The sequence below is a fragment of the Caloenas nicobarica genome, chromosome 3 (genome assembly GCF_036013445.1).
Source record: "Caloenas nicobarica isolate bCalNic1 chromosome 3, bCalNic1.hap1, whole genome shotgun sequence".
NCBI lineage: Eukaryota > Metazoa > Chordata > Aves > Columbiformes > Columbidae > Caloenas > Caloenas nicobarica.
In genome coordinates, this window is record NC_088247.1 from 80,682,656 (window position 1) to 80,699,286 (window position 16,631).

The window sequence follows — 16,631 nt, forward strand, 5'->3', positions numbered from 1 at the left end:
CAGTGGTGTAGTTTTCGTGGTACTTGTTTCTAGATGCGGCTTCAGATTTAAAAAGGTCTGTGTTGAGTCTGAAACGGCTGAAGTAGTTCCCGGTTTGACAAGGAGCCCGAAGGCCTTGGTAACCATATCAAAGACTCAATGTCAGTTCCAAGACTCTCTGATTTTTCACAATATCCTTTTAATTCACATTCAGTTCCTCTAGTGTCACGTTTGTAGAAAGGTCTTCTGTTTTCAAAGGAACGTGTGAATTGCTCTCAGATTTAATAACTCCAGATCAATATTTGTAAATAATATAGGCATGTCATGTACATTTCAGGGGGTTGGGGAGGTGGAGCATTTGTATGTATGTGTATTTACAAACATATATGAAATACACAAATTAAATATGACTTCTATAGAGCTTTCATGTTTTGGTAGGGTGGCTTCAGTTTGGTTTTGTTGATGGCTCTTGTTTTAAGAGCATTGAGACCTTTCTGCAGGTAACTTCTACCAGTGAATTGTGTGCATGCCATATGCTGCTGCAGAAAAAGACCTTTTGCTTTAGAAAAATGGTTCTAGGCAGAGCCCAGCATTCTGCTTTGAAGGATGCAGTCTGACTATAAATCAGTTCTGTAGTTTTAATTACTTAGTAACAGTAAAAAGGGAATATGGTGCGCTGCCAGCTGACTAAGACGACTCATGTGCTGCATCTTAGGTTGTACTGCCTACAAGAGGAGCTCTTGGGATTACAGCAGACTAATTTGTTTGTGAGATACCATCACAGTACTAAAATTATTAAACATAATTGCATATTATTGTGCATTTGCGTAAGAGAAATTTCACACTGTAGATATGGACAAGTACACTGTGCAAACCAAATTTTATTTTGTCAAAGCATGATATATGTGAGCATCAACTGTTTGTAGTGAGTGTTTGACAAATTGGGTCAGGAGGTTCATCTTGTGTTCTCGAAAGCAGAGAACATTTTAAAAATTGTTGCTGTCCTATGCTTTTGCCAAGTGTGACAGACAATGCTAGAAGGTGACTTTTCTTGTAGTAAAGCTATTTTATACAGTAAAATGAAAGTTTTGCTCCACAGCCTAGTTATGCACCTGGAGATTAAGAGCCAGGTCACAGGTAAATAATCTTTTTATGTAGCCTGCAGCATGCAAGGGCTACATAGGATCTGTGAGATATCACATCTAAAATGGCTGGATACCTATTTAGAGAAGGGTACTGTAAGTTAATTTTCATTCCATAGCAAGACATGTAACTGCCTTACCAACACACTCCATATAAAATGAGATGCTATATCTTTAGGAGATATGGAAGAGCCCTGAAACACCTTAATGACAACTATAGAAATCAGAGCAGAATTTCACCAGAGACTGAAGTAGTACTTCCCTGGTAAGGACTGGAACTGGTATTTATATTCCATTCATGCAGAGCAGCAGTTACCATAGAATTATGATTACTTGCAGAAGTTACCTACATGTACAGTACTGTTCTGGCATCAGTGAAATTTGTATTGGTGAGAGAGATTGTCATCTTGATTTCACATTGGCTACAGTTACAAGGTTGATGGAAAATACTAGACTGAGTAAAAACATCAATGAGGGTTTTACCCATGTAGGAATTTTGTTCAGGGTTTCTTTGTTTTCTTTCAGGGAATATTGTGAATACTTATTTATGTTTTAGTTGTGTGGGTGTGCAAAATATTTGCTTCACGTCTAAGAATGAATCTATCTGAGAGATCTTTTTTTTCTGAGACCACAGGAAAATGCATAGGTAGAAAAATTTACAGTTTATGTGCATTCTGTTTAGGAGGGGTAGATATTAGTACTATTTTGAATATTTTACATATTTTTCATATTCCTGTTTGATTTAGTTCTGTGTCATGTACAGATCTCAGTCTTAATGAATAGAGTTTATAATATTTTCTTGGATTTTAGAGGCCATCTAATTATCTAATCATCTTTTTCTATAATGTATGCTTAATGAATTCTGCTGATAACATCAGTGGCTATTGCTTTTTTGTTTGTTTTGTAAACCAAGTATTTCCCATTTGATTTGAAGACTGTAATAAAGATGAGCTGGCCAAGGTGCTGGAGACAGAGCTTGCTACTTCCTTTCATGAAATATTTGACCTGTGCAGAAACATAAAGCAATTGTTCATATATATAACTATAATAAATAAATATATAGATAGATATGGCACATTCACAACTGATCAGTTTACACCTCTTTGTCTTTGAACACTATTTTTTTTTAAGCTTTTTTTCTTCTGTGTTTTCTATGATAAATGTTTCTGCCACAAGTTTAGTTAGGTCACTGTTTTCTTTTCAACAGCAGTGGATAGGAAATACCTGTGGATACATGTCAGAACAGGATAAGCAGATGGTGATACAGTCACCGGGCCTCCAGTGATTTCTGGTTCAGGAGCTTTCTGAAGCAAACATGACATGTAGTGGTTTTTTTTCTTTCTCACATGAATATGTCGAAACACTTTTTGAATCAATGTGAGCTTTTAGCATCCATGATACTGTGTGATGGAGAATTCCACAGGATTACTATGAGGTATGTAAGGAAATTCCTCCCTTTCTACCAAACAATTTCTTCGATCATAATTTTTGTTATAAAAGACATTGAAAAATCATTTACTGTTCTTTATGCCATTCATAATGGGGATATGTATCATACCTCCTAGATTTTTTTTTTTTTTGAGGCCGAAGTATCCTAATTTCTTTAATTGCTGCTGTTAAGAAAGCAGTTTCATTTGTTTTCGCCATTTTCAGATCTATTATATCCTTTTTGAGATGTGGAAAGCAAAACTCTCTGTCAGATTCTAAATGTGGGTGCCATACATCCTGGAAATATCTGAATATGTTTTACATCAATAAGAACTGGAAATTAAATGGTGAAGTGATTCATAGTGATCAGACAAAGTGATCAGACAAAGCACATGGTTTAGGCTGCAGATACCTATGAGATTTATAGGCTATCTTATGTCAATTTTGGTTAATATTGTGAGGATTTATGCTGTCACAACTGTTTCTGTATAAAGCCATTCTCAAACATCTTGACGTCCAGAAAAAGTTGTTACTATTCTTGAGTGATGAGCTGAGATTTGTAAGGTTAATGAAAACAGAATTTTGATTTTTGGTTTTGCTAAAATCTTTTGCAACAGCTTATGGATTCCTTTAACTCATCAGGGAGCCCAGTAGCAAGTCTGAAACAAACTTCCTACTAGAGCTGCTGGGCTTTACTGTAGCATATATCCATGTATGCAATTACAACTTTCCTAGTTATGTGTTGTATAATATGGTTTTGTTTCATTTAGTGCTGGAAAATACTCTTTATTATCATCTGTCATTGGAGTTGCACTGGCAGAATGGACATAAATTATGTTGTCTATGTTATCTGAGAAGTTAAAGCTTTGTGATTTAAGAGCATGATGTGAAGTTAAAAATCTGGACTTGAACTTACAACTGATAGTGTTTGTCTTAAATTTGTTGTTTCTAATACACATACACGTGATAACCAGTCTTGGGTATCTATAACAAAATCTTCAAAAGGTGGTACTGAAGGCTGATATTTTATCTGGTGAGCAAGTCATTACTGTAAATGGTGCTCTGGAGTTTGCTTTTGTCTCTAAAGAATTTATAATGAACAGATATTCTGCCCTTTTTTATCTAGGCAGCCTAAGGAAAAGTGAGGAACCAGTTGTGTTTTGCCCTTATGCCCTTCAATACCTGGTACATTCACTTGAAGTAGAATCATTGAACAGAGCTTCATGTTTCTTGTTGATACAAGAGAAAACATTTTGTTAATAGCTAGGTCAAGTCTACAAAGCAGTTTGTAGCTGTGGAAATTCAAAATCAGCATGAAAAGGAAGAGAAGAAATAAGAGATTTTTCTTAGATTTTTAGACTGTGATGCTGAACCTGAGGAAAAAAACCCAAAGGTTTTTTTTTTTAAAAGTGCAAAGGAGTCACAAGTGAGTTCCCTGTGCTAGTGAAACAGTAAGAGAGCAGATGAATACCAATGTGGAAGTGATTCAAAAGTAAAAACAAAAAACTCAGCTGAAAACCCAGCTACTTTAAGTTTCATGAAACTACAGTACCATATTGTCATTTCTCATTATCCAGAGCAAAAAAGTGTTACAAAGGTTTTTATTTTTTTTTTTTTTTTAATTCTACAGCATGCACTTGGTGCATATTTGTAATTTTTTTTGCAGTTATAGCTACATGGACAAGTACTATATTAATTTTGAAGTAATTTTTGAGTTTCTCTCAAAACACCATGACTAATGGAATCTTAGGAGGAATATGAAAAATAGTAAGACTTGGAGTAAAACTGGCAACACCCTACTAGCTTAGCAGAGAGATTAACCAGGAGCTGATTGTCAGACTCCTTGAAGTACACCTACATTTTTGTGAAGTAAATTGGGTGTTGCCTGAAAAGATTCATTGCTATTAGAGAGGTGGGTTTTTTTCAGAATGATATTTGAGATACAGTACTTGGTGACATGCAAGAGGTGATATGCCGCCTGCATTTGTACTGTGGTGGTTGGGGTTTTTTTTGTGTGGGTTTTTTTTGTTTGTTTGTTTTTGTTTTTGTTTGTTTGTTTTGTTTTGTTTTGTTTTGTTTCCAAATGATTTTTATTTGGGTTATGGAAGAGAGCAGTTCTCTGATTTTCATGATGAACAACCCACATTTTCTTTCATCTTGTTTTAAGGATTTCTACCTGTGTGCAGCCTGGGTCCATCTCAAGTGGGAAGAATGAACTTTGGAAAAGATGTCAGCACTCTAAAATATTTCACTATCTGTGGCTTACAGGAAGGGTATGAGCCCTTTGCTGTTAATACAAATAGAGACATCACCATTTGGCTGAGTAAAAGGCTCCCTCAGTTTCTACCAGTGCCACAAAATCATGAACATATTGAGGTTTGTGATCCTGTTAAAATGTTTCTAGACACTTCTTCCATGAATACGTTTGAATTATGTTTCTACTTTTGCACTTCTAGACAAGGTTTTAATGTGGTATGTTGACCCAGTTCTGGAAGAACCTTGCACCTGTTACAGAATTCTCACATTCAATGCAGTTGCAAATAATGTAATAATTTGGTTGATAGTATTTATTTATCTGTGAAATCTCTCATGTGTGTAACCATGAGATTCTCAGATACAAATTCTACAAGATGTCCTCATTAAGAGCTCCTTGTGCAGTGAGAGCTATGTTTGTAAACAGCTTCCAGAAACTGGGCATTTCTGCATAACAGATACCATGTGTTCTGGTGCACACACTTTGTGATTTTTTCCATAACTAATTGATTTTGATTTTAATAAATACTTATTAGCCAATTGCATCAACACTTATGTCCCAATCAGTTGTGCATCTTGATTGAACTAAATTCATGCCCTGTAAGTCTACCATGAAATCCTTCTAAAACTCATGAAACAAATATTTTTCAGCTGATGTGTATCACACTGTAGCATTTAAGAAATAATTTGTGGTTTTGCATATGTACCCATACGATTTATATCAGTTGGTTTCTGTTGTTTTGGGCAGGATTGGACTTACATTGCAAAGAGTTAGGATAAGAAAGGTCATTTCTTTGTGAGTAGTTTTGGTTTTTTGTTTAACAATGGAACAACAAAGATTTCCAGTCCTTACAGTATTTATTTCCCCTTAAAATAGCAGCACATGATTACAATACATTAGACCATTGACAGCATACTGTTGCAAGTTTTGCACATCATGGATGCTTATAAGTTAAATATAAGTTGAATATTTACATGCGGGGGAAAAGCATCAGCTTCAAAACAACTGTTATCTTTACATTTGATAGGTGATGAGAATTGATGGCACCATAGACAGCTGCCCCTGCCTGAAGGTCACACAGAAGTCCTTTGGTTCACAGAACAGTAAAACAGATGTCATGTTTTTTCGATTAAGCATGCCCATTGAATGTGCTGAGGTGTTCTCCAGATCAGCTGCAGGAGGGTTACCAGGCTCTGGTCTTTTTGGCCCAAAGAATGACTTGGAGGATTATGATGCTGATTCTGATTTTGAGGTTCTAATGAAAACTGCTCATGGTCATCTAGTTCCTGACCGGACAGAAAGAGAAAAAGATGCGACAAAACCAGAGTTAAACAACCATAAAGATTATGTTCAAGAAAAGCCTTCACGTCTTAAACAAAGGTTAGTAGCACTTTTTTTTTTAATTTTCTTTTTTTCTTTTTTTTTTTTTCTTTTTTCCCCTCCTGTTTCGTGAATAGTAGAAGAAAATGAGAGTCAGGTCTGCAGAGATTTTTCCCTATTTCTGCCCTAAATTTGGATATAACACAGTTAACCTTCGTCTGATTAAATTATGTTCTATGCAGTATATAGAGTAAAATTGAGCAGAAAACTGAGAAAGTTTTAAAAGCTATTAGAAACCTATCATTTGCTTTATTGCAAAGGCTTTTGTGATCATCACCTGAAGTGCACTCTAAAACCATGGAGATCCATTCTGACTGAACTAGAAGGTCTTCAAAGTGGCATGGAATGTTTTTTTCACATGGCTTTCAAAAAGCTGAAGGTGTTAGTTAATCTAGAACTGTGTATTAGCTTCTTGTCTCACTCGGTAAACCAAATAATCATAAGAATATTCTCTAGTTAGCACATTTGTTCTCCCTAATTTTTTCTTACAGAATCAGGAGCAGAACACATAACTTCATGAGGCTGTGAGATGCAAACACTGGGCCATTACCCAGACAATATCAGTGCAGCTTTCCATTCCTTTTCTGCTCTTCTTTACCAAAGTTGGTTTGGTAAATATTTCAATTGCAGAACAAATCAGGGCATATGGATGGTATTTTTGAATGCATGAAGGTCGTTTAAGATACCATGCTCTTCCAAAGTGACAAAGGTGTTTAACAGCCTGATAGTTTTTTAAGTTGTGTGAGTTTAATTTCCAAGTAACTTTTGAATATATATGTTAAGCTCAAAATTCATTTAAGTGCTCTTAAAAATGAGCCTGTCTCTTTTCTGAAGAACTTATTTTGTACATGGAAGTAATAAGCTAACTGGTGTTACTTATACATAGTATTTATTATTTATTTATTTAGGGCCAGCATAATAAATATCATGTATTTAGGGATAATGTATCAATATGATTTACTTATTTTATTACAGATTTATGCTCAGGAGGACAAAGCCAGATTATAGCACGAGTCACTCTGCACGGCTTACTGAGGATGTACTAGCAGATGATAGGGATGACTATGATTATTTGATGCAAACTTCCACGGTATTGTAACACAGGATTGCTATTTTAGCTATTTGCCTTTTTTTTTTTTTTTAATAACTACATGTTTTTGCTTGTAAAAGTTTCAGAAACTGTAATTTTCAGGAAAAATTTTTAATTTAAATGTCTCTGATAGTCCTGTACTACTGAAGTTTAGATTGCTATGTTCCTTTGGTTTTGACTTGATTGTCAGTCTAAAACAATTTCAACATGGAAAGCCATAAATTAATTGAATCCACTTTTAAAACTACTATTGATAACACCAAACATAAAAGAGGAAGAATAAATAGCTCTAGACAATGAAATAAACATGAAAAAGCACATTAAACTAATAGGTCAAAGTTCAGGACTATTTGAAAACATCTACACTAATTTTGCTCAGCATTTATTTCACGGAATTCCCAGTGAAAGTTTTGTGCAGGTATTGTGCATCTTTCTCTGACAAGATCAGCTCCATGAGCACTCACTCCTCAATGTTCGAAGGAAGAAAATGCTTCTCTTTTGGATATATTCTCCTCTTTCTAAAAGAAATTAGATACTAGAAACTGAGTCACCTACAGTATCAAAATTGTAGCTGCAGTACAAAAATAGCCTGCAATGCTGTGATGCAGAAGCCTACAATACAAGTGTGTAAGCTGCATCTTTAATCTTTTCCCTTTTTTGTTTTAACATACATGTTCTGTTGGCTGTATTGTGATTTTCGAGTATATTCCTGTGTTGCTTTGCTTATGAATTGCACTTGAAGAAGCCTATGCTGCTATTGGAGAGATGACAAATTTTCAGATTTTAGTGCAACAAATTAAATCTGAATCAAACTGATACACTGGAAACCAAATACTAACATTTACTGACATTATTTTTTATTGACAGTACTATTATTCAGTGAGGATATTTCCTGGTCAAGAACCTGCTAACGTCTGGGTGGGCTGGATTACATCTGACTTTCACCAGTATGATACAAGCTTTGACTTGGACAGAGTGCGTACTGTCACAGTTACTCTGGGAGATGAAAAAGGGAAGGTTCATGAGAGGTTGGTTACAATTTTCTTAAAAAGATACATATTTTATACACATAACAGCAACTAGCAACTTATAAACTGTGAGTCTACCCCATTTAATGTAATTGGGTTGATGAAAAAGAAAAACCAATAGGAAAAAGTGTAACTTGTTCTCTCCTCTTGCTTATGAAGAAACAGTGGAGTAATTATCGGATTAAATCAATAGGCACTGAAGGTAAAACAGCACATCTTTTCTATGTAGTTTCAGACCATGTTCCTGCAAATATTGACTTCTGAACTGGTACAAAGTAGAGCAAAATAACTGGTAGTATTTTTGGAACTTTTTGGTTTTGAGCAGGGTAACAACAGCTCCTCTCAGCACGTCAGCTTGTGATCCATGCCAGAAGCTTTGTGCTATGCTTAACATTAAAAGATTTAAAACCTTAACTTTCAAAGTCTGTTTTGTTTCTTGGAATTTTACAAAAGATTTGAGCTTTTTCATATTTTGTCATCTTCAGTTCTTATTTTTTCAATTATGAAGTCTAGATTTCACTGAATTTTGGCATTGGTTATGGTGGGATCTGCTGTTTTCAGCCACAAGGCCCTGTTGGTTGCAACAACACAAAGTTATTCTTAGTCCACTACATAAAGTTTACACACCATCCATAAATAAATTTGTCTTTTGAACATTCAGTATAAAACGCAGCAACTGCTATATGGTGTGCGCAGGAGAGACCATGAGCCCCGGACAAGGACGTAATAATAATGGTCTGGAAATCGGTTGCTTGGTTGATGCTGCTAGTGGCCTGCTGACATTCACAGCTAATGGCAAGGAACTGGGCACATATTATCAGGTGAGTAATTTTTTTATGATGTCTTCCAGTAAGAAGGGAGAAAGTCGAATCCTCAGACTGGATCTTATTAGAAATTTTTGTACAAGATAGGGAAAAAAAGTGATCGTCGCTGTTATGATAGTGATTTTTTCCTGCTATTTGGGTTTTCTAGGGTTTTATTCAAAGGCTTGCATTTATTGACTATCAATACAGATTTAGGGTTTTTTTAATGTGTAATAGTGTTTTGCTGTCTTTATTGGTTATATATTTGTGCATCATTGATTTAGGTTGAACCGAGTACGAAGTTATTTCCTGCTGTATTTGCTCAAGCTACAAGCCCTAATGTTTTCCAGTTTGAACTGGGAAGAATAAAGGTAAAAAATGCTTGGGTTTGTGCAGATTTAGTACTAATATAGAATATCAAATAAACTTTTTTTTTTTTTTGAATACACTGCAGTTGCCTGCAGTGTATTCTTGGTATTGGGCACACTTTTATCATTCCAAATGTTTACACTATTGCCATTTTTACTCTTAACTCAGTTTTAAATACTTCATGTATTTGAAATACAGTATATTGGTTGAGAAGGGTTGTAACTGATTAGAATTGACAGAAGATATTGCAAAGCTCCACTGAATTTTCTGAATCTTATCCTTCATGATGAAACAAAATCAGTGGGGTCAGTAAGGCAAATCTCTTTTTCTACAAATAGAGCATATATGACTGAAATTTACTTCCTTGCGGTTCATGTGTGGATGTCTAAGAAATCAAGAGGTTAAAATGAGAGTGGAGTTCAGATCTGTGGTCCAAGGAAGTGACCATACATTCCATTCAAGTTTCTATTTAAAATTTAGCCGTTTTTAAAAATTTGTTGTGAACAATGCTGTCTTGCTGCTAATCTGGCAACAGCTCCCATCTGGCTTTACAAACTACTGAAACTGTTAATTTCCTCTTTCACTGTATTGTACTGTACTATATGTTCGATATATTTCTTGAAGAATATCGTATATTCATTGTTTGGTAAAGATGATGAAACTGATTGTCTCTTCTGTTGGAATTTTCCAGAATGTAATGCCATTATCTGCTGGCTTATTCAAAAGTGAACACAAAAACCCGGTCTCTCAATGTCCTCCACGTCTACATGTCCAATTTCTGACTCATGTGCTTTGGAGCAGAGTGCCAAACCACTTCTTGAAGGTTGATGTCTCTCGGATCAGTGAACGTCAAGGCTGGATGATACAGTGCCTGAATCCTTTGCAGTTCATGGCCCTTCATATTCCTGAAGAAAACAGGTCAATATTTTTGTGTTGGAGTATATCAGAGCTAGGTTGGAATTATGAAGCTAGACCTGTAATAAAATATCTGTGTGAAAAGCCCAAGGCCTTCTCTGTATTTATAACACATGTAAATAAAGGCAGTGTGTTTTGATTTAGCTAATATTAAAAATTCGTTGTATTTTTCAATGTTTTAAAATCTGCCTCCTTTATTTGCATTTCCAACGTCTCCTAGTTTCTCTCTAAACTCTTTAATAGTATATATAGGTTTTGAATGAAAATGAAAGGAACTCTGTTTATAAATTATTAAATATAAACCATAAGATAGGCAAAGTTTGTTTTTTGTGGAGATTTCTAAAGACTTGTAACCAATTTAATTTTTCCGTTACTTTAATTTTCCTGAATTTAGTTTAAACAATTGAAGAAATTTAACTTTTTGATTTCCTTGTTACCCAAATGTCTCAGTGTTTTAGCAGTACCAAAACTGAAAATAAAATTACTAAAAAATTAGGTAAGAATTCTAAACAAAAAACCTTGCCACTGAACCCTCTGCAGATGAACTTGTTAGTCTGTTACCATTTTGCAACCACAGATTTAAAAACAATAAAAATATAAATATCTCAATGTATGCTAGTCTTAAAACATTCATTTTCGGTTATGCAAATTCTTGTTTGTAGTATGAAGAAGTATTCTGTGTTAAGTAAATCATTTTGATCTTTCCCCACTGAAAGTAATGGAAGTTGTACTTCAGGAGCGACTTAGAATCATAGAATCATTTTGGTTGGAAGTGGCCCTCAGGATCATCGAGTCCAGCCATAACTTAACTCTTGCATTAAACTTGACTAAATTCCTGGTTCAACTTCATTCTTAGGTTGACAGTGTTTCTCACATGAAAGCTGAAACGTGGAAAAAGTCCATCCCTAGAACTGATATTGCACCAATTTTGAATTCCTTCACTAAAGTGAGGTTTTGCACTGACATGGAATTTACTGTTGTTTTTTTCTCTGCAGAACAATTGATATTTTAGAGCTGACAGAACAGGAAGAATTGCTGAAATTTCACTACCATACCCTCCGATTGTATTCAGCTGTTTGTGCTTTAGGCAACAACCGAGTGGCCCATGCTATGTGTAGCCATGTGGATGAATCTCAGCTCCTGTATGCTATTGAGAACAAATATATGCCAGGATTATTACGTGCAGGGTATTATGACTTGCTCATTGACATCCATCTCAATACCTATGCAACTGCCAGGTTAATGATGAATAATGAATTTATAGTTCCAATGACAGATGAGACCAAGAGTATTACTTTGTTTCCTGATGAAAACAAAAAACATGGCCTTCCTGGTATAGGACTTAGCACTTCGTTAAGGCCAAGAATGCAGTTCTCCTCTCCGAGTTTTGTTAGCATTAGCAGTGAATGCTTTCAGTTCAGTCCTGAATTCCCTCTGGAAATCTTAAAGGCCAAAACCATAGAGATGCTGACTGAAGCTGTTCAGGAGGGCAGCCTCCATGTCAGAGACCCAGTTGGAGGTTCTACAGAATTTCTGTTTGTCCCTCTCATCAAGCTGTTTTATACCCTGCTAATTATGGGAATCTTCCACAATGGAGATCTGAAACACATCTTGCAGTTGATTGAGCCCCGAGTTTTCAAGGAGGCAATGAGCCAGGAGGATGAAACTGATTTCTCAGAGAAGGAGCTGAGTTCAGATGAGCTCAAGTCAGAAGAAGGAGAGGAGGAAACCAGAGGGGAGCAAGTGCCAAAGGAGGGACTCCTTCAGATGAAACTTCCAGAACCTGTTAAATTACAGGTAACAATATGGCTATGATAGTGGTTGTTCCCATTTCTCCACAGATCTTTTTTTCTTCACTTGGTAATTTTTGTTTCAAGGAATACAGCATTTTGGTGTTAGTTAAATAAAGAAGTAATTTTCTTAGAGGAAACAGCAAGATTTATTATCTTCCCGATGATATAAACTTGTTCACCATAGAACAAACAACTGTTGTTTCATTAAATAGAATTACTTTCTCAATGACATTAAAAGGGAATTCTTCATCTTCATGGATCCGGACATAAAAGAAATTCCCTAAAAGCAAGGAGTAGATCCATTATCTTTTAACTTTTATTAAAGTCTTACATTTTACGTTTCTGAGACACATAAAACCTCTTGCAGATGCTAGATATTCCTGGTGTAGGATTACTTCCTATGTAGTGAATGACAGCATTAAAGATTTCAGTTACTTCATTTGATAGGAACTGCTGCTGTAAGGAATTCATCCTTATTTGCCTAATACACAGATATTTCTTAGCTTGCCAACTCCTCTTATGGTACTGTTTTCTCAGATGTGTCATCTACTCCAGTACTTGTGTGATTGCCAAGTACGACACCGAATAGAAGCCATTGTAGCATTTTCAGATGATTTTGTGGCCAAGCTTCAAGAGAATCAACGCTTCCGGTACAATGAAGTGATGCAGGCCTTGAACATGTCTGCTGCCCTGACAGCCAGAAAAACAAAAGAATTTCGATCTCCACCTCAGGAGCAGGTACAGCTTACAATTGTTGTGCTCTATGTGTGACAGAGTTCTGTTTGATTTCAAAGTTTTTCCTTTTGGAGATCAGTATCATTTGCCTTTCCTTTGTATTGTTTAAGATTAACATGCTGCTGAACTTTAAAGATGATAAGAATGATTGTCCTTGCCCTCAAGAAATTCAGGATCAACTCTTGGATTTCCATGAAGACCTAATGACACACTGTGGTAAGTCTTATTACTGACTGTTTTTACTTTTTAAACTATATTAGATTTAGAAGCAGTTTTTGTAAATAATTTTACATAAGAAACACCAACCGAGTAGTCTATAGATAGCACTGTATCAGTTATACATAATATCAAATAAAGATACTCAGCTTGTCATGAAAACCAAGGAAATGTTTTTATCCTCATATCTGATCAAACTAGAAGGCAATGCATCATGTTTTGCTTCATGAGGGAAAAGTTGGTAGTTTTTTTTTTACCCATACAACATTATGAGAATTTCTTTGGGCTTTATGTATTGGAGATAATGCTGTAGCTCACTTTATTATTTAAGAAGTTCCTCTGCCCTATTTCCTCGCCTTGCACTTTCTTGCATATGTTGGTATCATCTTTAATGTACCAATTTGATTATGGCCATGTTAACCACAGTATAATAGAATGTTAGTGGCTGATTCTTCTCAGGCGTGAAATGAAGATATGGAAGTTTGTTATCTATTGAAATAGACTAATAATCAAAAGGAGCAGTTGAATTCCTTTGGTTTTGATTTCTTCACTTTAGTTAACAAAAACCAAATTCTATGTCATATTAAAATGTGAAATATAGTAAAAATTTAAACACAAAAATTCAAATAAAAAAAAAAGTGCCAAAATGTGTATTTTAAATGTTGAGCTCAAGTCTACGAATGCTGCAAATTCACTTATAGAGTAGTCTTGTTTGGAACGCGTGCTTATTTGCATTTTGCATTGAGGACTCTTGTTTTCCTGTTTCCAGGATACTCATTCCTTCTTTTTACTTCAGCACACTATTTAAAAAAAATAAGTAAAAGAGACACTTAGCAGACAGCATGAGCAGACAAGCAGCTGAACTTTCACATGACATCCCAATAGCTAGAAGCAGCTAATGCAGGGATGTGCGATAATATTTTTTAAACTAATACTCTGGTCAAGGAAGGAGCTTTGAACAAGAGAATCTCTGCACTTTTCCTCCTGAGTTGCACTCCTTATTGATCCCAGTTTAACTGGAAATAATATGTTTAATTATTTTATTCACTACCTTAAAATATTCATATTGTCAGTTTTGGCGGACTGCTATTAGGTCCACCAAAAAGCTTCTGTTCTGCAGGCTGACAGACCCAGTTCCTTCATCCTCTCCTTGTAGGACAAGTGGTCTAGCCACCAATCATCTTGATAGCCATTGTTGGATACTCTCTAGCTTTTCAATGTTTTTCTTGTCTTGGGTAACCCAAAACCAGATGTATTAATAGTATTCCAGATGTCATCTCATGACTGCCGATCACTCGCCTTGAGCTAGTGATTGTGTTTCTGCTAATACAGGATATTTTTAGCTCTCCTTGCTGTTAGAGTGCACTGCTGACTGGTGTCTAGCTTGCTATCCAACAGGATGCCCAAAGTTCTTTTTGTGAAGATATTCTGTTAACTGGTTCATGCCCAGCCTGTATTGTCATGGGGTTGATCAGTCCAAGTTGCAAACTTTGCATTTGTCCTTGCTGAACTTTGAGTATTGTATCAACCTGTTCCTCTACCCTTTTGAGCTTCCTGCCCTTGAGTGTGTTTTCTGCTCCCCTCGGTTTGTGCCATCTACACATCCACCTTGATGAAGGTGCATTATGACACTTCTAATGAAATATTTTTATTTTAAATTTAAAAAAAGGAAAAAAAAAGGAAAATTCTAAGTAAACTGTCAGTTGACGGGAATAAAAAATGAAGTAAAGAATGAAGAAATAACATTTGAAAGGAGAAGAGGCTTTATTTTCCATTTTTGTTTTTTCTTTAGTCTTTTGCCATCATCACTCTTCAAATTACCTGCTCTAGTTTTGTCATTATTTTTCTTTTCTTTATGGGGAAATACTAATTTGCATAATCTACAGGTATGAAATTAATTTTGTGGGTCAGAGGATGCATTACAGTGGAGCAGAATTAATTACTTTGTGTATTCAAAATATGACTGTTGCAAAAAATGTAAAACAATTACACATCCTGCATCCTATATTTGGTTGATTAGCCAGCCACCATCGGGGGATTCACAACTTGTGAAATGATTGCGAGAGTATTATATTGAAGATTTGCAAATCAGAAAGTACAACTAGAGCTCAGGAAACAGCATAACTGTGGGAAAACAGACATTTCGTTTGAGTAATTTCAGAGCGTCTCTGTGTTCTAATTGGTAAAACATTTCAGTGTCTTTTAATTAGTTTGGTTGAAGAGACTGCTATCCAAACTATTTTGTAGCATGAGTTAGTGTAAAATATGAAGTTACTGCTGACCCTTGTTTAGTTTAGTGTCAATTACTCTCTTAGGACAAAATATAATGACTTTTAAGGGAAATGGAACTTAACGTAGTGCAAAAAATCAGAAAGTTAAAACCAGCTGAAATAAATTGAGAAGAGTAATGTGATGTTATGAAGAAACATACTGTAAAATTCAAGACTGATGAAGAACTCCCCACAAAACACTTAACTTTAGAACTTATACTGGAAACTAAAAATCCAGAAAAAATAGTTGAATGACCTTTTTGTTTTGAGCTTGTTTTAGTGTCAAGATTTTTAATTCCTTTACTATGTATGCATGAATGAATAAAGTTCAAAACATGAGAGAAAGGAGCTGACAGAAATCCTATGAAGTTCAGCAATGGGGAGTGCAAAGTCCTGCATCTAGGGAGGAATAACCCCATGCAGCAAGGACAGGCCAGGGACCAAACTGTGTAAAGTAGCTGGAAAATAGCTTTGCAGAAAATGACCAGGGGATCCTGGTGGATAGCAAGGTGACCATGAGCAGCAATGGGCCCCTGTGGCAAAGAAAGCCACCAGCTGGGCTCCCCAGTACATGAGAGACATGAACACACTGGAGTGAGTCCAAGGAAGGGCCATCAAAGATTACTGGAGCCTCTTCTGTACAAGGAGAGACTAAGAGGGCTGGGATTATTTAACTTGAGGAGAAAACTCATGAGGAGATTGTATTAATGCATATATATACCTGTTGGGCAGGAGGAGTAAAGAAGGCTGAGCCACACTTTCCTCAGTGGTGCCTAGTGACAGCACGAGACAATGGGCACAAACTGAGATACAGGAATTTCTACTTTTTATTTATTTATTTATTTATTTTTATTGTAGGGGTGATGAAACTCAAGAACAGGTTGCCCAGAGAGGTTGTGGAGTCTCCATCTTAAGAGATATTCAAAATCTGACTGGAAGTGGTCCTGAGCAACCTGCTCTAGTTGAACGTGTTTTGAGCAGGGAGGCTGAGCTAGGCGATCTCTAAAGGCTCATTCAAACCTCAGCTGTTCTGTGATTCTGTAAAGCCTCGCATGCATTTTTTTACATTTTTGTAGCTCGTTATAGGAATATCATGAAACAACCAGTATATTGTGGAGGTGGCTACTTTCTTCTGACTGGTCACTAGAAAATATGTCTGTTGTCGTTTTAGTTTTTTCACTTTTATGGTATGTTTTACCTAAAAATCTCTTAGTCTTTACTAGTATCGG

The 16,631-nt window shown here is 35.8% G+C and overlaps 1 protein-coding gene across 1 annotated transcript in view; it reads left to right on the plus strand.

The window, feature by feature from the left end:
• RYR2 (ryanodine receptor 2) overlaps positions 1 to 16,631 on the plus strand; it is a 364,098-nt gene that overhangs the window by 215,498 nt on the left and 131,969 nt on the right. Inside the window, exons 32-41 of the mRNA XM_065631500.1 lie at positions 4,717 to 4,925; positions 5,831 to 6,183; positions 7,159 to 7,273; positions 8,141 to 8,301; positions 8,963 to 9,122; positions 9,389 to 9,475; positions 10,165 to 10,391; positions 11,384 to 12,185; positions 12,719 to 12,919; positions 13,027 to 13,132. Of these exons, the coding sequence (XP_065487572.1) occupies positions 4,717 to 4,925; positions 5,831 to 6,183; positions 7,159 to 7,273; positions 8,141 to 8,301; positions 8,963 to 9,122; positions 9,389 to 9,475; positions 10,165 to 10,391; positions 11,384 to 12,185; positions 12,719 to 12,919; positions 13,027 to 13,132 (2,421 nt within the window). The remainder of the gene's footprint in view (positions 1 to 4,716; positions 4,926 to 5,830; positions 6,184 to 7,158; positions 7,274 to 8,140; positions 8,302 to 8,962; positions 9,123 to 9,388; positions 9,476 to 10,164; positions 10,392 to 11,383; positions 12,186 to 12,718; positions 12,920 to 13,026; positions 13,133 to 16,631) is intronic.